The sequence below is a fragment of the Mustela erminea genome, chromosome 4 (genome assembly GCF_009829155.1).
Source record: "Mustela erminea isolate mMusErm1 chromosome 4, mMusErm1.Pri, whole genome shotgun sequence".
Taxonomy (NCBI): domain Eukaryota; kingdom Metazoa; phylum Chordata; class Mammalia; order Carnivora; family Mustelidae; genus Mustela; species Mustela erminea.
In genome coordinates, this window is record NC_045617.1 from 26,859,069 (window position 1) to 26,881,652 (window position 22,584).

Genomic DNA, 22,584 nt, shown 5'->3' on the forward strand with positions numbered 1-22,584 from the left:
AAATTGTCATGGTTTGGAAGTTCAGATGTTTATTGGGGTGTGTCACATATGAGAGTTAAAGAATGTTGTCACGCCCAGGGAGGCTTAATGCAGTATTTTTCAGCTGCTGGTGGTGACTCACTAGTAGTTAATGAGAACAGTGTATTGCAGTCAGCATTTTAAAAAATGAAATAGAAGAGAATAAAACAAATTAGAATGTATTGCACATAAACAACTAAGTATTGTATGGTAGACCTTTTGGTTACTGTATGTATACGGTGTAAGAGAATGGTCGAGTTTCATTCTTCTACATATAGCTGCCCAGTTTTCCCAGCACCATTTATTGAAGAGACTGTATACTGGGTGTACTGTAAGCTTTTTATTGTGTGGCCTCTGCAATCAGGCAGGTTTGAATTCAAGCTTAATAACCTAATGTCATCATCACATAGCTTATTACTTAATTTGGTGCTTAGTTTTTTTGTTTGTAAAATGGGGATAGTAATAGTACCTACTTCATAAAAGTGGTTGTGAGGATAAGAGAGATGATGTATGTAAAGTGTTTAGAACAGTGCCTTTAAGATAATGGTTTAAAACATGTGGGCTGTTAGGACTAGGATTTTTGGTATTATTATTTTTTTGTAGTGAAAGAATTGTTGCATTTTCATGCTGAGCTTGTGAATAGTCCTGACTAGGACCAAATTGCTTTTCATGGATATACTTAAAATTAGTGAAATAATGAACGAAGATGTGAAGAAATGGTGATAATTTTTTTCCTTCTCTGTGGTATACATTTCTTCAGTATATATTTCTAAATATGTAAACAGCTTTATTTAAACATAATCACAATACTGTTGATAGAGCCAACACAAATGACAATAATTTTTCTTACCATCAAGTCCCTATTAAGTTTTTTTCTCTCAGAAACATCCTCTTAGGGGCGCCTGGGTGGCTCAGTGGGTTAAAGCCTCTGCCTTCGGCTCAGGTCGTGATCCCAGAGTCCTGGGATCGAGCCCTGCATCGGGCTCTCTGTTCAGCGGGGAGCCTGCTTCCTTTCCTCTCTCTCTGCCTGCTTCTCTGCCTATTTGTAATCTCTGTCTGTCAAATAAATAAGTAAAATCTTTAAAAAAAAAAAAAGAGCATCCTCTTAACAGTTGGTTTTTTGAATCAATATCCAGAGTCCACATATTATATTTGGTTGATCATCTCTTAAGACTTTCAATGATAACAATTCTACTTTTTCCTTCTTTTGTTAAAACTTTTTAAGTAATTTAAGACTTACAGAAAAGTTGCATAAATAGTACAGGTTCCCCTTCTCCCAATTTCCCATAATGTTCACATCTTGTTACAACCATAGTACACTTATCAAAACTAAGGAATTAACATTGGCATAATACGGTTAACGGCATTACAGACTTTATTAGAATTTCGTGAGTTTTATCAATATCAATGTCTTTTTTCTCACTTAGCATCCAATCAAAGATACTACCTTGCATTAGGTTGTCCATGTTTCCTTAGCCTTCCCAAACTGTAATAGCCTTCAAACTTCTCTTGTATTTAATGGCCTTGAGACTTTTTAAGAGGACTGCTTGGGTATTTTGTGGAATTCCCCTTAATTTGGGCTTGTCTGATCTTTATTTATACTGTGTTGTTTTTAGTGGATCATCATATCAGAGGCTACATATCAATATTTATTATATCTGGTGATACTACCCTTTATCAGTTGATCAAGGTGGTGTCTGCTGGGCTCTCCAATGTAAATTTTCCTTCATAATTAGTCAGTATTTTGGGGAGATACTCTGATACTTTGCAAAAACCCCTTTTCCTTCTGAAAATTTAACTCTTTAATTTTAGTATTGGCATTAATGTTTTAAGAGTTGTCAGGATTACTTCTCTGTAAATAACTTAGAAAAAACCATAAACCTCCAAAATGCATTGAATTGAGATGACCATTGGTAATATATAAAAATAAATCCAAACAAGGCTGAAATTTACATGAGTATAGTCTAATATCATAAATATTGTTGACTTTTAACCTTTTCTTTTGGATCTTATCTCTTTGAACTTATTCTATAAAAGATATAAATGAAAATGTGAAAAATAAGATTTTTAATGCTGTTTTGTAAAAGCTTCTAAAATAATTTCCTTTGTTATAATATTGACAAGAAGCAAGTACTATGTATATTTAATGTTTAAAAATTATTTTAGCATTTATATCTATAATGCCCATGTATCTATAATACCCATATATGCTTAAAATTCCCCCAACCTACATGTAAGTTTGATAAAACATGAAGTTGGTAAACACTTCTTTGGAAGTAAAAGAAATTTGTGTTGTTAAAGCTACAGAAAATATTAGGTCTTATTTTCCCCCTCAAATCCAGAAGCTAACACTTTGGTGGTGATGTAAAGAGGCGTAACATTAAGATAAGAAATTTTGCATTGTTGCAAATTTTGAAATGCCTCTGGTATTCTACACTATCTTTAATCTTCTTTCCTGTCTTCTCACTTTTTATATAGAATTAGGAAAACTCTGAGGCAGTTTTAAGGATCACCCTTTGGAAAAAAATAGGACAAAAATTAATTCTTTCTCTGTTTTTTGTTTAGTTTTTGTTTTGTTTTGTTTTTTACTCAGATAATGAAACTGCTGTTTATACATTAATGCCAATGGTTATGGCTGATCAGCACAGGTGAGTGCCTATTTCAAATTTAATCTTTTTTGTATAAATATGCAAAAGAAGGGTGCCTGGGTGGCTCAGTTGATTAAGTGTCTGACTTTGATCTCAGCTCAGAACTTGGTCTCAGGATCCTGAGTTCAAGACCTGTATTGGACTCCACACTGCACGTGGAGCCTACTTTAAAAAAGAAAGAAAGAAACAAAACCCTCCCAAAATTAAAAAATATAAATTCATCTGTGTTGTATACACATACATGCATGCACACACAGTTTGGACATAGATGTTGTCTTGGGACGTGTTACTTAACCTCTGTTATAGGTTATTGTCTGTGAAATAAAAACCAAGATTTTCCAAGGTGCATCCCCGCTATAAAATTGTATATAAGAGATGTTCTGAATGAATTATCAAATATTAAGTCAGTTATTTATTTGGCTGGTCACTGACAATTAGAAAAACATTGTGATGGTTTCAGCTAGAGATCACTTCTGATCTTCATTGCAAAAGGTTAGGGTTGATGGACAACTTAACTTTCTAATGTTCTCCTTTCATGTTCTTTTTATTGATGTGTTGTGGACACTTTTTACAGGAGGCAGATGAGATCTAGTTATCTGCCGGGGTGATAAGATGTTTATATTTGTAGCAGGCAGCTCTGCTGTGCTTAGCCATATGGTAGTTGATGTATAAAGGTGACAAGGAAACTATTTTGAAACAAACTTAAAATATAAATAATTTTTTGCTTTAAACTTCTTTTGTGCTACAACTAAAACATACTTAAATCCGATTTTCTTATTTGGCCAAAATTAATATAGATAGGCTGTACCTTTTTTAGATGAGCAGATGAGGAAACCTTCAACACTAGTTTTTAGGTCAGTGCAGTTGCTTTTTTTTTTTTTTTTTTTAAGATTTTATTTATTTAAGAGACACAAGCTGGGGGAGAGGGAGAAGTAAACCCTCCACTGAGCAGGGATTTTTTTCCCAGTGTGGGGGCTCCATTCCAGGATTCTGGGATCATGACCTGAGCCACCCAGGTGCCCCAGTGCAGTTGTGTTTTGGATGAAACTGCTGGCTACCATGTTATGCTTAGAGGATGGTGCTTTGTATTTTGGTTGATGTGGGACAGAACTTCTTGGATAATTGGTTAGAGTAACTAAAGGACTATTAACTTGCATTACTATGTTTTTAAACACTTTTATTTTCAGCATCGACTCCTTTATTTTCTTTTGGCTTAGGTCTGTTTCTGAGCTACTATCAAATTCAAAGTTTGATGTCAATTACGCATTTGGACGTGTGAAAAGAAGCTTGCTTCACATTGCGGCAAAGTAAGAAGGATATTTTGGATTAAAGTCTGTTCTAGCACAGTGATCAGTAAGCTTTGGATCAGTGTTGTCCCACAGTAGTTATGGGAAGAGATGAGAACAGACTGCTGAATGGTTCCTTATTGTGTTGAAAGCATCGTGTGCTGTGTTTTTCATTCTTTTTCTTGATAAGTTAACCTTGAGATCAGACTCAAGTCTCCCATATACTGTCTTAGCTTGTTCTAGATCAGATAAGTAGGTTGTCTTTCCTGGATATACTTGAGAGGGTATATTCACTGAAATTTTTCTCTCATCCTACCAGTATGAAATTTTATTTGTTAACTGCACATGAAGCCATTGGCTTTATGTTTTTTTACTGAGGTGTGCAAATGATTTTTATCCATAATTTTCAAGTATGTAATCAATCAGTTATCAGTTAGTTGATATCTAACTTCCTTTCAGTACTTAGATATGTTAAAATTAGTTTTTCATAATAAATTTGGCTTCTAGAAGGTCAAAGCATTGAGAGTACTATGTGGTTTCTTTTATGTATTAATACTTTATTTTGCTTTATTTGAGTATCTCAAATACTTCATAGCTTTCATAGTAGAATGTACTTTCTTGAAAGTAATGGATATTTACCATTTGTGATGGAAGTTAAATTGTAGGTTATTAATGGACCTCAAAAATAATGTGTTTAATAGGGCTGTTTGTTTTTTTAATTGAGGTATGTCAGCTGTGACTGTTTGTTGAATGTATCTGAACTGTTTTTAATATTGTTTTAGTTGTGGATCGGTGGAATGCTTGGTCCTGCTATTAAAGAAAGGAGCAAATCCTAACTATCAAGATATTTCAGGCTGTACACCCCTTCATTTGGCAGCTAGAAATGGGTAAATATTTTGTCTCCTTGAGTAGCTTAAGCTGTACTATCTGTTAGGACTGACAGTATTCAGGGCACTCTTTGGTGATTTTTTTTGTTCAGTATTTGCCTTGGGAAGAGGATCGTGGGTCATTATATTCAGTATTTAAATAACTGTCATATTTAACAATTTATTAAATTGTTTACTATTATTTTTTCTTGAGAATATACTTGAAGTTTATTTTTATTTGTATTATAATGATATTTTATTTTATTTTTTAAAAAGATTATTTATTTATTTATTTGACAGAGAGAGAGGTCACAAGTAGGCAGAGAGGCAGGCAGAGAAAGAGGAGGAAGCGGGCTCTCCGCACAGAGAGCCCGATGCAGGTCTTGATCCCAGGACCCTAAGATCACAACCTCAGCCAAAGGCAGAGGCTTAACCCACTGAGCCACCCAGGGGCCCCTGATACTTTATTTTTTAAAAGGCATCATTGTCACCTTTTTGTTTTGGTGTCCTTTTTCCTCCTGATTCTTTTCCACATCTATTTCCATACCTTATTGTCCAAATCGCTTGTTCAGTTAATTTTATTAATGGTTTTAAAGACAGAGTAAATAAACCCAGCTTATTTATATCTTTTTGAGAATGGGCTATACTGTAGTAAGCTTTCTAAATTAGGGTAGCTTACTCCTCTCAGTGCCAAAACTTACTTTTCCTTTCCAAATGAATAATGTCTTTACTACCCTTCCTTTTGAAATTTTTTATTAAATAATTTTTCCCCTTATAAAAAGAGTATTTCCAAAATGTAAATTTATTTTTTCCTTTTCTTAATAACTCTGGTCTTCATTATGAACATGTTTATGTTATTGTGTGCTGTTTTATTCTTTTAAAGATTTATTTGAGAGAGAGAGAAAGAGAGGTGCTTGAGAGGTAGAGTGGGGGCAGGGGCAGAGAGAGAGAATATCAAGCAGACTCCCTGTTGAGCATGGGGCCCTACAACATGGGGCTCCATCTCAGGACTCTGAGATCATGACCTGAGTCAGAACCAAGAATCAGACACTTAACCAGCTGAGCCTCCCAGGTGCCCCCATTGTGTGCTATTTTAAACCCTACTATACTTTTTATGGCTTTCTTTCTCCCTTTTCTGTGGAGAATTTCAGATGTCATATATCTGTATCTGCCTCTGCTTACCACTGTTTTTTATGTCTTAAAATTTGTTGGACTGAGGGGTGCCTGGGTACCCAGGCTTAGTTGGTTAAGCATCTGATTCTTGATTTTGGCTCAGATCATGATCTCAGAGTCCTGTGATTGAGCCTCACATTGGGTTCCACACTCATCAGGGAGCCTGCTTGAGATTATCTCTCTGTCTCCCCTCACCCCCTGTTAGCCCTCTCCTCCCCTGGACCCCCGCTCTTGTGCAGGAATGTGTATGTGCATGCACACTGTCCCTAAAATAAGTAGATCTTTTAAAAAAATTCTGTTGGACTGAGAAGCCATACCAAATGGCTGGAATTATGTTTTTTTTTTTTTTAAGATTTTATTTATTTATTTGACAGAGAGAAATTACAAGTACACTGAGAGGCAGGCAGAGAGAGAGAGAGAAGGAAGCAGGCTCCCTGCTGAGCAGAGAGCCCGATGCGGGACTCGATCCCAGGACCCTGAGATCATGACCTGAGCCGAAGGCAGCGGCTTAACCCACTGAGCCACCCAGGCGCCCTGGAATTATGTTTAAAATTTAAAAAAAAAGCAGTTTTGACTCAGGGCATGAAGAACTATGTTTATAAACATGCTCCAAATGATATAAAATTTCTGTATAAAAGTATATTCTTGGGGCACTGGAGTGGCTCAGTCGGTTACGCTTCAAACTCTTGATCTCAGCTCAGGTCATAGTCTCAGGGTCATGAGATCCGGCTCTGTGTTGCGCTCTGTGCTGGACATGGAACCTGCTTAAGATTCGCTCTCTCCATCTCCCTTTGCCTCTACCCCTGTCTTTCCTCCTCACCCCCCAAAAGAATAAAAGGTATATTCCTATGCGTCCTTTTTTTGTTCTTTTTTTTTTTAAGATTTTATTTGTTTGTTTACTTGTTTGAGAGAGAGAGAGTGAGCATGAGTGGCAGGGAAAGAGGGGCTGAGGGAGAGGGAGAAGCAGACTCTCTGCTGAGCAGGGAGCCTGATGGGACTCAATCCCCGGACCCCAGGATCATGGCCTGACCTGAAGGAAGATGCTTAACTGAATGAGCCACCCAGACGTCCCTCTTTTTTTGATTACTCTTAAAATTATTTTTGTTTCCTGTTTTGACCTGGGATTCTAGGTAGTTGCGGCAGACGCCTAGCTGAGATACAGGGCTAAAATTGTGTACTGCATCATTCTGAGACCAAATTTTTGTATACAGGGATTAAAGTGGAACCAAAAATGTAAGAATTATAGTGATATCTAGGTTGGACAATGGAAAGGCATACTCCTTTGACCCTGTTTGGTCTGATCCAGTTCTTGATTTAGCATGTGAACCAGTTGTCCACTGTTGCGATACGTAAAAAGGTAAAAATGTTCTGATTACCAACCATTTTTATAGTAATTAGTAACACTGGTTATATTTGTAGTTTGTCACACCTAAGTTCATACATCTTGCTGAATTCACTCCTTGCTGAATTGTTCTCAGGTTAGGTACATTATCGGATAGTGACAAAGCTCTTTAAAAAAATTACACATAGGGACGCCTGGGTGGCTCAGTTGGTTGGACGACTACCTTCGGCTCAGGTCATGATCCTGGAGTCCCAGGATCGAGTCCCACATCGGGCTCCCAGCTCCACGGGGAGTCTGCTTCTCTCTCTCTGACCTTCTCCTCACTCATGCTCTCTCTCACTGTCTCTCTCTCAAATAAATAAATAAAATCTTTAAAAAAAAAATTACACATAGAAAAATATCTCAGTACTCTAGATCAACAACTGTAAGTGAAAGGAGAGATTGGCGCACAGTGGGGTTAAAATGTCTATTGCCCTTATAATCAGAGACTTAAGTCATTTAGGAGATCATTACCTTTTTTTTTCCCCCTAGCTTTGTTGAAGGTATAACCAACAAAATTGTAAGATTTTTAAAGTGTACATCATTATGATTTGATAGACATATACACTGTGAAAGAATTCCTTTCATTTAGCTAGTAAACACATCCATCACTATCACCTTACATGTTTATCTTTTTTGGTTGGGGGTGTGAGAACATTTAAGTTGGAGACTGTTACATTTAAAGGTGATGAAATATGACAGAACCCACTTGATTCACATGGCAAGTCAGTGAAGAGAGAAGGAGTAAGAATAGTTTATAACCCTACCATAACATCTATTTTGGATACCCTTTCTGTTTCTATAAAGATTAATTTTGATATCTGAAACTAGTTTTTGTTACTTAATGGCTTGTACAACTTAAAGTTGCTCCATAACTATTTGCTGAGTGGTTTGAGTGCATGTTATTTTTGATGTTTTCAGAAATAGCTTTTTAGGGACACCTGAGTGGCTCTGCCTGCTGCTTTCCCTGCTTGTGCATGTACTCTCTCTCTCTGACAAATAAAAAAAGAAAGAAAGAAAGAAAGAAATAGCTTTTTATTATAATATCTTTATGAGTTTATATTTGTCTAGACTGAAGCAGAAGTCAGGGGGACTTCTGCCCCTTTTCCTTGTCCATCAGTTTTTGGGAGTTTATTTTTTGTTTTGTTCCCATAGTTATTGTTAGATGAGTATTATAATTCTTCTGGACTGCTCTACATTTCTCTCATTAACCGTTAGTGCTGGGTACGTTGGTACTGAATTGCCCTCCTTTCCAGTAGAAGGCCTGTTAAGCTACCACAGAGCAGCACTAGGATGATTTGCCCTTGTGTCATTTAGGTTACCATAAGCTTCCCATAATTGTTGCAATATCTGAGCAGGAAAATAGTTACTTCCTGTACAGGAGGATCCAGTGTTCTTCATGATTATATGAGATTTAAAAAAAAAAAAAAAAAGACTTCAAAATTGTTGTGTGTTCTTAGGTTGCTTGTTGGTCACATTTGAAACATGATTTTTTTTCTTAATTTTTTTGGGCGAAGTTTTGACTTTGTAAAGGGAACAGCCCATATGTTAATTAATATTTTAGTTCTAATTCCTGGCAAAATAAGTGCTCATTTAGTGGATTGTTTTGACCTACTGAGATTCTATAAAGTATTAATAATGCTTTTTAAATGAGAGAAAAAGGATACATTTCTCTAATATTGCTGTCTTTTACAATTCATTATTTGTTTGGGGAGCATTATGGATTTCTACTTTTTTTTTTAAGATTTTATTTATTTATGACAGAGAGATTACAAGTAGGCAGAGAGGCAGGCGTAGAGGGCGGAGATGGGGTTGGGGCAGGGTGGGGGGTAAGCAGGCACCCCACTGAGCAGAGAGCCCGATGTGGGGCCCGATCCCAGGACCCTGAGATCATGACCCGAGCTGAAGGCAGAGGTTTAATCCACTGAGCCACCCAGGTGCCCCAATTTCTGCTTTTCTTCAGCCACTCCCTAAACACCTCCTTAGGACTATTTTCCTGGCCCATTCCACCTAAGTGTTTATTTTGGCAATAGGCCAGTGGTCTAAAACAGGCTTTTGAAGATCTTTTCAAAATCCAGCAATATGGGTATAGGCACACATACACATGTTTTAAACAATGTATTCATTTTTTAATAGGGCTGTCTGTTCTATTGTCTCAGGATTATTGAAGATTTATTTCCTATGGTTTTCAGAACAGTGTATTAGATGAGCTTTGTAAATGTTGAACTTACAAGTTTACTCATAACTTTTTCTTTCTTTTCTTTGATTATAATGCCAATTTTAAGTATTAAATTTCATTTCAGGTACAAAAACCAAAGGTAGAAAAGTAATTTGTTTCCTTTTAAAAAGATTTTTTCAGTTAATAAAAATTTTAGCTGTAAGTTAGAAGATTGAATAATTAATAATCAGTCAATAAAGTTTTATTGAGTTTCCCTGAGAGTACCTAACTATGCTTAATACTAAGTTTATTAAAGAAATATACAGTTCATGGCATGAAGAAATTTAGGATCTGATTGAGTAAATGGTAACATGTACACATGTATACTATTTTTATTCTGTAGATTGCATATATAGTACTATATATGTATATCCATGTTAATACTGTATATGTTACATGGTACATAATATGGTATTATATATACACTGTTACATATTTTTATATGTCACAATTTTTCGATTTATTTCAAATGTTATAATGTTTGTTTAAAAAAACCTATAGATTGATATTTGCCATCAGCTAATGTTGAGTGTAGTCAATATTTCAGTAAAATAATTGTCATTTGCCTATTTTTCTCATACCAGTTATCTGTGTCTCTTTTTTCTCTTCAGGCAGAAGAAATGCATGAGTAAATTATTAGAATATAGTGCTGATGTCAACATTTGTAATAATGAAGGCCTTACAGCAGTAAGTGCTAAGAATTCTATGTGAGTTTTAAAATACTTTTTTGAAAATCATATTGAAGGTGATAGTAATGCAAAGTGCAGTGCAAGTGTTTCTGCAGGTTACTTCTTTGTGTAGTTAAGAAGATGCAGAAAGATCTAGTTCTAGTTTTGTACTGTATTTACTAAGAGAAGTTATGGGTTCACTTATGTTTCTCCTTTCTGCTTTTTGTTTGTGACCTTTCATTTATTTTGAAGGCTTATTCCTCTAGCTTTGTCATTGAATTTCAGGGGATGTTTTAGGAGCATGTCTGCTGTATTATGAGTTCATTATAGGAGAGCTATTTTTTTTATTATGTTCTTTAAAACTATTTTAATACGTACATTTCAGAAAAATTGAATGGCTAGGCGGAAAGGAAAAAAGTAATGGAATGATCACTCACTGTATCCTCTGCACTCAGAGATAATCACTGTTAATATTTTGGTCTGTATCCTTCAGACTTGTTATATCTTACCTAAACTAGTATTTTTATCCATTTTGCTATGTCAGTTTCTTTCAAAAATAAGTTAATATATTTTTGATCCATATTGATGTTATTTGTAGGTAGTGTGGGATATTTCTGAAAAGATTGTTGAAGTCCAAAGATTTTTTAAAATTTATTTTTAATTCTAATAAAGTTAATATACAGTGTTACATTAGTTTCAGATGTACAATATATGATTCAACAGTTCTGTACATGAAATCTAAAAATTTTAATCGTTGTCACTATTTAATGGAACATTATTCACCTTAGAAGTAGAGATAAAATAGAATTATGTGATTATGGAGAAATTATTTAGAAGTTGGGACAGAAGATGTTAAATTTTATATATTAAATTTTATCTTCCCATATGTGAAATTATGCATGTATGAATTAAGTGGATGGTGAGGATCCTTTCAGATGTCTGTCAAATCAATATTGTATACTTTAAATATCCTACAGTTTTATTTGTCAATTATACCTCAATAAAGCTGAAAAAATTTATTAAAATTTTTAATCCTAATTCCAGTATAGTTAACATACAGTGTTTTATTAGTTTCAAGTGTATACTATAGTGATTCAATGATTCTATAAATTGTTCAGTATTCATCATGATAAGTATACTCTTAATCCCCTACACCTATTTCACCCATCCCCCAACCGCCTTCCCTCTTATAACTGTTAGTTTGTCCTCTCTAGTTAAGATTCTTTTTCTAGGTCTGAAAAAATTTTTTTTTTTTTTACCTTTCTTGGTAGTATTTGTAGATTCTGAATCTTTTAACTTGTGGATAAAGAATATTATTTACTTACCATGCCAGTTTTCAAGACTTTCTGAATAAAAAATTTTTTGAAGGTGGGGGTGCTGAGCATTAAAAAACAGCTTACCTAAGATTTGCTTTATTCTGTGTGAATGACTTATTAAAGATAAAGAATAAGCTCCATCATGATTATTATATGGAACCTACAACTCCTGTGATAATCTAGATTTTGTTTATATATATGTATATTACATAGGCACACATAATATATTTTTTTGAAGATTTTATTTATTTATTTGAGACGCTGAGAGAGAGCAAGAGCCAGGGTGCAGAGAGAGGGAGAAGCAGACTCCCTGCTGAGCAGGGAGCCGGGAGTCTCACTCGGGGCTCAATCCCAACACCTTAGGATCATGATTTGAGCTGAAAGCAGACGCTTAACCAACTAAGCCACCCAGGCTTCCCAATTTTCTCCTATATGTATATATTTTAAAAGACTTTACTTATTTGACACAGAGAAATAGCACAAGCAGGGGGAGCAGCAAGTAAAGGGAGAAGGAGAGGCAGGCTTCCTGCCAAGCAGGGAGCGAGATGTGGGGCTCAATCCCAGGACCCTGAGATCATGACCTGAGCCCACGGCAGATGTTTAACTGACTGAGCCACCCAGGCGCCCGATTTTGTCCTGTATTAACAGCATACTGCTATCTACTCTATAAAGAAAAACTGTGGAATGAATATCTGCAAGATGCCCAATTATGCTCTACTACTGATGATTATAAAACTGTGCAACCCTATCTTTTGAACACTATCTAGTGTAGGCAAGATAAGATGTTCAGTATTAACATAAATTTTTACTGCTGATTATTCCCGTTCACTTCTGAACTTTAGGGGAAGTAGAGAAAAGTTTTAAAAATAAAATTTGTACTTAAAATGTTATTAATGCATCTATTTAAAGAGTCAGATGATTCTACAAAACTTATTATAGAAAAACAGTCTATGCACTCTTTATGCTTGACCAACCTTGGTGTTTTTCTCCTTTGGCCTGAATGGTATAATGTGCCTCCTCCTCTTAGAAACTATTCTGGCAACCAACATGATTCTTCCTAGTCCCAGACCACCATGAAGGAATTAATTCAACAGCTGGGCCATTGACCCCATCAGCTGAAGGAAGCTGGGATTGTGAAAATGTGTTGCTGCAGAACTGAATAGTTGTCACCAAACATGTGGGACAGTAAAGCCAATGGCTCCTGAGTTGGAAGAAGCCTTCATTGAGGAGCCAAGAGTCCCAGGATTTTTCTTACAAAAAGAGAGAACTGTTGACTGCATGCTTTCTAGGCTGGTTATTCTCCCAAAGGACTCCTCGTATTTCTTCCTTCATTTGTTTCAACAGGAATTTCTTGTATACTTACTATGTGCTAGGCACTTTGCTGTTGTGGGATAGAGCCATGAATATGGTCCTTGTTGTGCCCAAACATAAAAGGAAGACAGGAAAGTTTTTTTTTTCTTCCAAGTCTTTATTAAAGTTCAAGTTAGTTAACTTTTAGTGCATTATTGGTTTCAGGAGTAGAATTTAGTGATTCATCACTTACATAAAACATCCAGTGTTCATCACAAGTGCTCTCCTTAAAGCCCATCACCCATTTAGCATCTCCTCCCCACTCGCCCCCCTAGTTTGTTCTCTGTAGTTAAGAGTCTTTTCGATTTGCCTCCCTCCATGTTTTTATCTTACTTTTCCTTACAGGAAGACTGGGGTGGTTAATAGGCAGTAGTAACATGGTGTAATGAATGTCAGTATAGGAGGAGAGTCTGTGAAAGTCTAGCAGGGGACCCGTCCTCACCTAGGGCATTAGAAGAAGTATCCCAGGGACATAGCACATGGGCTGAGGCCAGAAGGACAAATGGAAGTTAGACTGGTGGGGCGCCTGGGTGGCTCAGTGGGTTAAAGCCTCTGCTTTTGGCTTAGGTCGTGATCCCAGGGTCCTTGGGATTACGCCCCACATCTGGCTCTCTGCTCAGCGAGGAGCCTGCTTCCCTTCCTCTCTCTGCCTGCCTCTCTGCCTGCTTGTGATCCCTGTCTATCAAATAAATTAAAAAAAAAAAAAAAGGGAAGTTTGACCTGTGAAAGTGGTGGTTGTATGGTTGGGAGAGGGGTGGGGAACAGTTTTGGTTTTACGGAATAGATTTGTGAAGGCATAGAGGGGAAAGAGAGCATTTAACTGCTGTTCAGGTATCTCGGGGGTTCATGGAGACTTCCCAAAAGTCTTTGGCATGGATAGTTATGGGGATCACTTTCCAGATCTTTAGCTTCTGGATGTGCATTTTTTCTTCAAAATGATTCATGTGGTAGAGAGCCTGCCCTTCACACTTTCACCTTCAAAATCACTCTCCTCCCACTTTTTTTTCCTTAAAGATTTTTTTAATTTGATGAGAGAGTGAGAAAGCACAAGCAGGGGGAGCAGCAGAAGGAGAGGGAGAAGCAGGCTCTCATTTGGGCAGGGAGTCTGACGTGGTGCTCCATCCCAGGACCCTGGGATTACAACCTGAGCCAAAGGCAGACGCTTAACCAACTGAACCACCCAGGTGCCTTCTCCTACTACTTTTTGAATGAAGTACATTTTATGCTCACCCATCCTGAGTATTACTAAGTAAAGGATGGCCTGGAGATAGTGACAAGCAGAAGAACAATTCAAAGTATTGGTGTCTGCAAAGGCTGTCATTTAGCATCATAAACCACAAAATCATGGTAGGATTTCATAGACTTTTCCCTGCCTTATACATACTGCTATCAAGGGTGAGATAATTAAACTTAAATTGGTTTGTTCTAAACTGAGCAAAATTATAAAAGTGAAGCAATAGGAGCGATGGAATATTTGTTTGATGATGCTGCCTATATCATTCCCCAACGACTGTTCGGAGAATTCATTGCCTCTAACAGAGATCTGTGAGAACAAAGAAAAAGAACATCAGTAATAAATACTGAAGGCAATGTTGACTTACATTATGCAGGTGTAAAATTAGGGTGAGACATGTGTCTTACCTATCCATCTCAGGACAAGGGAGAAAATAGGCAGTGACTGCTAATGGTACTGGGTTTCTTTTTGGGGAAATGAAAATGTTTTAAAATTGATTGTGGTGATGATTGCACAACTGTAACTATACCAAAAGCCCTAAGGTGTCTACTTCAAATAGATGGATAGTAGCATGCTACTATTGCTCTTTTTTTGATTTTTTAGTTTTAGGCATCATCAATTGACTTTATGGAAGATATGGCTGTTTGCTCTCTTTTTCAGCCCCACCTCCAGGTACAAGCACATTTCTCTCACACCTTTTCTTTTTCTTTCTTTCTTTCTTTCTTTTTTTTTTTTTTAACATTTTATTTATTTATTTGACAGACAGAGATCACAAGTAGGCAGAGCAGCAGGCGGCGGGGGTGGGGTGGAGGGAGGTGAAGCAGGCTCCCTGCTGAGCACAGAGCCCAGTGTGGGGCTCTATCCCAGGACCCTGAGATATTACCTGAGCCGAAGGCAGAGGCTTTAACCCACTGAGCCACCCAGGCACCCCACACCTTTTCAATATAGTTTTGATTTTAATTAGATCATTTTTTTCAGTATTTTGATTTTTAAAAATTATATACATACTATTCATATTTAGACCAAATAGTTTGCTGTAGTTATTTTTATTACATACCATTTTGATTTTCATAGAGTTATAATCACATTCTAAAAGAATTGCGATAATTGTACATTCATATATACTTGTAAGAAATAATACAGAAGAATGCTCTCTATATATTGCCCAGTTTCCTTCAGTGGTAACATTTTACAAAATGGTAGTATAATATCATCACTAGGATGTTTATACTGATAAAATTTTTCTTGTTGCTATTGCCCCAGTTTTACTTGTTTATTTGTACTCAGTTTTATCAGTGTGCGTGTGTATTTATAGTAAGTTCTATACATTTTTATTACCTGTGTAGGTCCATTTGTTCATTACTAAAGTTAATATTCTGAACATTTCCAAGTCTACAAAGATGTTTTATGTTGCTCTTTTGTAACTACACCTTTCCTCCCCTTCATCCCATGCCTGACCCTTGGCAACCACTAATCTGTTCTCCATTTCTAAAATTAGGTCTTTCTGAGAATGTTACATAATTGGAATCATATTGTATTGAACCTTTTACGATTGGCTTTTGTAAGTTCATCATATTCTGTGGAGATTGACCTAGGTTGTTGTATTTATCAGTAGTTTGTTCTTTTATGTTGCTGACTGATTTTCCTTGGTGTAGATGTACCATTGTTTGTTCAACCATATGCCTGTTGAAGGACATCTGGATCATTTCCTATTTGAGGCTATCTTGAATAAAGCTGCTATAAACATAAACATTAATGTACAAAAGTTTTGTGTGGACATAAAACTTTTCATTTCTCTAGAATAAATGTCCAAGAATGCAATTGCTGGGTTGTATGGTAGTTTCATGTTTAGTTTTTTTTTCTTTCTTTAAGATACTTTATTCATTTATTTGATAGAAATCACAAGTAGGCAGAGAGGTAGGCAGAGAGAGAGAGGGGGAAGCAGGCTCCCTGCTGAGCAGAGAGCCCAATGTGGGGCTCGATCCCAGGACCCTGGGATCATGACCTGAGCCGAAGGCAGAGGCTTTAACCCACTGAGCCACCCAGGCACCCCTCATGTTTAGTTTTTTTTTTTTTTTAAGATTTTATTTATTTATTTGATAGAGAGAGATCACAAGTAGGCAGAGAGGCAGTCAGAGAGAGAGAGGAGGAAGCAGGCTCCCCGCTGAGCAGAGAGCCCGATGCGGGACTCGATCCTAGGACCCTGAGATCACGACCTGAGCTGAAGGCAGCGGCTTAACCCACTGAGCCACCCAAGTGCCCCCCTCATGTTTAGTTTTAAAATGCACTGCCTAACTTTTCCAGAGTGCCTGGAACATTTTGTACCCTCAGCTGCAATATATGAGTCATCTAGTTTTTCAGCATCCTCACCAGCATTTGATGTTGTCACTCTTTTTAATTTTAGCTATAATAATACATGTATAGTTGCTAACTCATTGTGGTTTTAATTTGCGTTTGCCTAAGTGACATCTTTTCATGTGTTTTTTTGCTATCTGTATATATTTTTTTCTTTTTTAAAGTTTTTATTTAAATTTCAGTTAGTTAATCTACAGTTTTATATTAGTTTCAGGTGTACAATGTAGTGATTCATTGCTCATTGCAACAAGTGCACTCCTTAATCCCCATCACCTGTTTAACTCATTCCCTTAGCCACCTCCCCTCTGGTTAACTTTCAGTTTGTTTCTGAGTCTGTTTCTTGGTTTGCCTCTCCCCTCTCCCTCCTCACCTTCCCCCCTTTATTTTTGTTTCTTAAATTCCACATATAAGTGAAATCATAAATATTTGTCTTTCTCTGAATGATTTATTTCACTTAGCATTGTACTTTCTAGTTCCATCTATGTCATTGCATATGGCAAGATTTCATTCTTTCTGGCTGAATAATATTCTCTCGTGTATATATATCACATCTTCATCCATTCATCAGTCGATGGACACTTAGGCTGTTTCCATAGTTTGGCTGTTGTAGATAAGGCTGCTATAAATATTGTGGAGCATGTATCCCTTTGAATTAATATTTTTGTATTCTTCGAGTAATTTTGCTGTCTCTATATCTTTCTATGTGAAATGTTGTCGATTCATGTCATTTGCCCATTTTTAAATTGGATTACTTTTAAACCTTGAGCTGTGAGAGTGCTTTATAAACGAAGATACTGGTCCTTTACCAGGTATGTGATGTGTAAATATTTTCTCCTAATCTCTAGTTTGCCGTTTTAATTCTTAAAAAAAAAAAAAAAAAGATTTTATTTATTTGAGATAGAGAGAGAGTGAGCGAGTGCAGAAGCATGGGGAGCAGCAGGCAGAGGGAGAAGCAGACTCCCTGCTGAGCAGGGAGCCCAGTGTGTTGCTCAATCCCAGTACTCTGGGATCATGACCTGAGCTGAAGGCAGACACTCAACCGACTGAGCCATTCAGGCGCCCTTACTGTTTTAATTCTTAACAGATCTTTTATATACAAGTTTGCAGTTTTGATGAAGGCCACTCTCAGTTTTTCCTTTTATGGGTTATGCTTTTGTTACCAAGTTTAAGAACTCTCCCTAACTCCAGATCTTCAAGACTTCTTAGATCTTTTTTCTAAATTTTTATTATTTTATATTTTACATCTAAATCGGTGATATATTTTGAGCTAATATTTGTGTAAGATGTAATGCTTAAGTTGGGGTTCATTTTTTTTTAAAGATTTTATTTATTTTTTTGTCAGAGTGAAATGGAGAGAGCACAAACAGTGGGAGTGGCAGGCAGTGGCAGGCACAGACTCCTCAGCAAGGAGCCTGGTACAGCACTCAATCCCAGGACCATGGGATCATGACCTGAGCCAGAGGCAGACGCTTAACCAGCTGAGTCACCCAAGCATCCTTTTTTTTTGCTCAAGTCCAATTACTTGAGCACTGTTTGTTGAAAAACTATTCTTCCTGCGTGAATTTCATTTTGCATCTTTCTCAAAATCTATGGGACATAATTATATGGACTTTTTTCTGGGTTTCATGGATCTATGTGGTTGTCCCTTTGCCAATACCACACTGTCTTGATTACTGTAGATACATACTAAATAGTAAGCCTTAATATCTGGTTGAGTAATGCCTCCCATTTTATTTTTCTATGTTAGGATTGTCTTAGTTATTCTGGTCTCTTTGCCAGAAATTTATAGATAGAATAAATGTATTTATATAATAAGCTTGACTATGACAAAAAAACCTTGCTGGGATATTTAATGAGATTATATTAAATGTATAGATCTGTTTGAGAATTGTTACCTTTATTGTAAACATGGTATGTTTCCTCATTTATTTAGGTCTTTGATTTCTTTTTGTAAATGAAATTTTACCTCTTGTACTGTTTACCATACAGATCTCGTGCATGTTTTAAGTATATATGTGTAGCTAAGTTTCATTTTCTTTCAAGCAATACTAAATGGTATTGTTTTTAATATCAGTTTCTGCATGTTCACTGATAGTATGTAGAAATACAATTCCTTTTTTGTGTGTTGATATTGTATTCTTGTGACCTTGTTGAACTCACTTATTAGTTCTAGGAGTTTTTGGTAGATTCCTTGGGGTTGTCTATGTAGATGGTCATGTCATCTGCAAGTAGAGACAATTTTATCTTTTCCTTTCCAATCTCTCTGTCTTTGTTTTTTGTCTTATTGCAGCTTAAGATTAAAACACACGCGCACACACACACACACACACTTTTCTGAGTACTTATTAATTTGTTGTGAAGCTTTTCCTCAGTTTTGTAAATATCCTCATGATAAGTATTCAGTGTCTTTCATCTTCTTGATTAACTTTAAAGGAGTCTTTTATGGAGACTTCTGTCCTCTCTAAGCTGGTTTGGAAGATTTCTAGGCTTCCTTCACAGTTGTTTGGAATGTCTCTTCACCATCATTCTGGAGATTCCTTTTGCCTTTCTCTTGTTTCAGATTCTTTTTTATATGGATTCTCTGTCTTTGCAGATAACTATTCTGTCACTTTGCTGAAACACATTTTCTAGTAGTTAACTGAGAAATAGTTAATGGAAAATAAATTTGTTGATACTTTGCATTACTTTAATTTTGAGTCTGATTAATATTAATCATTAATAATTAGTAATTGAGCTGGCATTAAAATTCTGGGCTGGACATTGTTTTCCCTTAGAATTTTGAAAGCACTGCTTCATTGTCTTTTAGCTTTCAGTTTTGAAGTTTGATGCTGTTTGCTGTTTAGATTCTCTCTCTTTTTTTTTTTTTAAGATTTATGAGAGAAAGAGTTTGCATGGGATGGGAGAAGGGCAGAGGAGTAGGGAGAGAGAGCCTTTTTTTTTTTTTTTTTTTTAAGATTTTATTTATTTGACAGGGAGAGAGCATTAGCGGGACTGGGGAAGCAGGCAGAGGGAGAGGGGGAAGCAGGATCCTAGATGAGCAGGGAGCCCAATGCCCAATGCAGGGCTCCATCTGAGGACCCTTGGGGTTATGACCTGGGCCACACAGGCGCCTGAAGGAGAGAGACTCTTATACGGACTCCTCACTGAGCACAGAGAGTGATGTGGGGCTGGATCTCTCAACTCTGAGATCAGGACCCAAGCCAAAACCAAGAGTCAGACGTTTAACCAACTGTACCACCCAGGCACCCCACCATTTAAATTCTTGACTCTAGAAACTTAGTGAACCACTTTGTCTTTAGAGTTTTAGAATTTCAGGATTATAGGTCTGGGTTTGGTTTAATTATATCCGTTTGGCTGGGTCATACTGAGGCATTATCATCCTGGAAACTCATGTAATGGGAACTCAGGAAAATTTTCATAAAATACTTTGATAATTTCACTCCTCTATTTTCCCTGTTCTCTCCTTTTTGGGTTCCTGTTATTTGAATATTGGACCTCTTGGGCTAATCTTTTAATTTTCTTATCTTTCTTGTTTTTCTACTTTTGTCTTTTTGTGCTTCTTGGGAGGCTTCCTCTATGTTATCTTCTAAGTCTGTTGAGTTTGCATGTTTCTATCACAATATTAATTTCCAGAAGTTTGTTTTTCATTGTCCTTTAAAAAAATATCCTGTTCTTGTTTGAAGGATGCAGTCAGTATGTTTTCTTTCTGAGAATATTAAATACAGCTACTTTTTTTTTTTTTTTTTTTTTTTAGATTTTATTTATTTATTTGACAGAGACAAAGCAAGAGGGGAGGTAGCAGGAAGGGAGAAACAGGTTTCCCGCCGAGGAGGGAGCCCAATGTGGAGCTCTATGTGGGGCTTGATCCAAGGACCCTGGGATCATGACTGGAGCCTAAGGCAGATGCTTAATGACTAAGTCACCCAGGCGCCCTAGCTTTTTTTTTTTTGGAAGGTTTTTTTGTTTGTTTTGTTTTGTTTTTTAAAATATTAATGGTTCTTTGTCTGCTCTTTGTATGGTTTTGTTTTGTTTTGTTTTTTTGTATTTTTGTCTTTCAAACCCCCATTTGAATGAATGAGGTTTATTCACCATGGACTTAAGCATAGGGTAATCTCTTGGGCATTTGCCTTTAGGATCCTTCCTGATAGCAATTTCTTTTTTTTTTTTTTTTTTTTAAGATTTTATTTATTTATTTGACAGAGATCACAAGTAGGCAGAGAGGTAGGCAGAGAGAAGGGGGAAGTGGGGAGCAGGCTCCATGCTCTATGACCTGAGCGGAAGGCAGAGGCTTTAACCCACTGAACCACCCAGGCGCCCCATGATAGCAATTTCTTTAGGCATTTATTCTCAAACTGGTTAGATTCTTCAGGGTAAACTCTAACAATTGCCCGGAGGGAGTTAGCATTCTGGATCTTAGGTAGAGGAGAATTCTTTGGGATTTCAGTATTTGGTATATAAAATTGACCTGTCTCCCTTTTTCAATGTGATATTCTTGCTTCATTGTGCTTGGTGTCACCTGTGTAGAGATTGTTTTCAAGTCTCTTGGGTTCTCTTAGATTGGGAAGGGGCAGTTATTGGCCTGGAAGAGTTGGGGAGGGTTGGGGGTATAAGGGTCTAAATCCACCAGTTCATCCCTACTTAAAGAGATGCGAGGTGCTTACCTCCAATTCTTGAGCCTTTTGGGATTTCAGTGATCTGAATCATCTTCCTTGGCTTTTTCTATTACTGGTTTAGGATTCAGCTTTTTGTTCTGACCAATCAGAACTTGGTCAGTTCTTTTACTGACTTTTAACTTGCAAAACTTTTTGCTAGTTTTTTAGCAAAAGCTTTTAACTTGCAAAACTTGTTGCTTTTGCAAGTTAAAGCTTTTAACTTGCAAAACTTGTTGCTATTATAATCTTGTTTTTCTTTATTGTAATGGGTCTGTCTTTGAAGAAAAGGTATTCTTTATTGTCCTTTCGGTGGTGTTTGGAGAAGAAATAGAAGTCGATGCATGTGTTTAAGCTGCCATTTTAAAACAAGTTTCATGACATATTTTTTAACAGAAAACAATCAATTGAAAAATGCATGGGTAGCATAGTCCAAAGTTTTAACATTGATTATCTTTGAGTGGTAGAGTTTTAAGTATTTTATCCTCCCTATGTATTATTATTTATGTATGATAATGAGTTACTTGGAAAATGCAAGAAGAAGAGAATATGATGTCTATTGTGTTAATTACCTCTTTACTAATACTTGCTTCTGGGGAAGGAAAGGTATCCAGTACCTTTTCTTTAGAGACAAGCTGTGCTTAGAGTCCAGGATCATCTAGGAAGCAGGGTATTTGGTGATCCTAAGTATAGGATATTTAACTGTTGTGATCCATGAAATGCTTGCTTTTGAAGTACATGGTGGTGTAACCTACATGTTGATGCATGTTTTTCCCCATATAAAAAATAGGAAAAATATAGGAAAATATATGGGCTTTTATTTTAATCTTTAGTTTGTGTATCATGCTCACATTTGAGAAATAATGACATTATTTATCTGCTGTTTTTATGAAAAACTCCATGCATAAATGTTAAGTAACTAAATGCTGTACAGATACACTGGCTGGCTGTGAATGGACGAACAGAACTACTCCATGACCTTGTACAACACGTCAGTGACGTCGATGTTGAGGATGCGATGGGACAGACAGCACTGCATGTGGCCTGCCAGAATGGTCACAAGACGGTAAATTCAGCCATGAGGACTTTCAATTGCATGTATTTGTTTTTGAAAATTTTGAATTCGTGAAAAGATTTTCACTGTGCGTAATTGGGAACATGAAGCATCGCAGCAAAATCTTAAAACATTTTCTGTATCATATGGACTTATTAAATATATATTCTTTGTGGATAAAAGGAATAGAAAATAGTGCTTTTAAATCTGTTTAAAGTATTTGGATTTCCAATTTATTTGTAATTCATAGATTTTGATAGCTGAATATACTAAAATTTTTTTTTTTTTTTTAAGATTTTATTTATTTATTTGAGAGGGAGAAGCAGACTCCCCGTGGAGCTGGGAGCCTGATGCGGGACCTGATCCCG

At 36.5% G+C, this 22,584-nt stretch overlaps 1 protein-coding gene across 8 annotated transcripts in view; it reads left to right on the forward strand.

Annotated features, from left to right (window-relative positions):
* The window catches only part of HACE1 (HECT domain and ankyrin repeat containing E3 ubiquitin protein ligase 1), a 127,473-nt gene that overhangs the window by 13,081 nt on the left and 91,808 nt on the right, over positions 1 to 22,584 (forward strand). For 5 of the 8 annotated variants that reach the window (XM_032338946.1, XM_032338949.1, XM_032338950.1 and 2 more), the window contains exons 2-6: positions 2,612 to 2,666; positions 3,884 to 3,973; positions 4,735 to 4,839; positions 10,202 to 10,277; positions 22,097 to 22,228. In XM_032338946.1, coding sequence (XP_032194837.1) covers positions 2,638 to 2,666; positions 3,884 to 3,973; positions 4,735 to 4,839; positions 10,202 to 10,277; positions 22,097 to 22,228 — 432 coding nt within the window. In that variant the 5' untranslated portion in view covers positions 2,612 to 2,637. Of the gene's footprint in view, positions 1 to 2,611; positions 2,667 to 3,883; positions 3,974 to 4,734; positions 4,840 to 10,201; positions 10,278 to 22,096; positions 22,229 to 22,584 lie in introns of those variants that run through there. The other 3 variants (XM_032338948.1, XM_032338952.1, XM_032338953.1) reach the window with 3 other exon arrangements.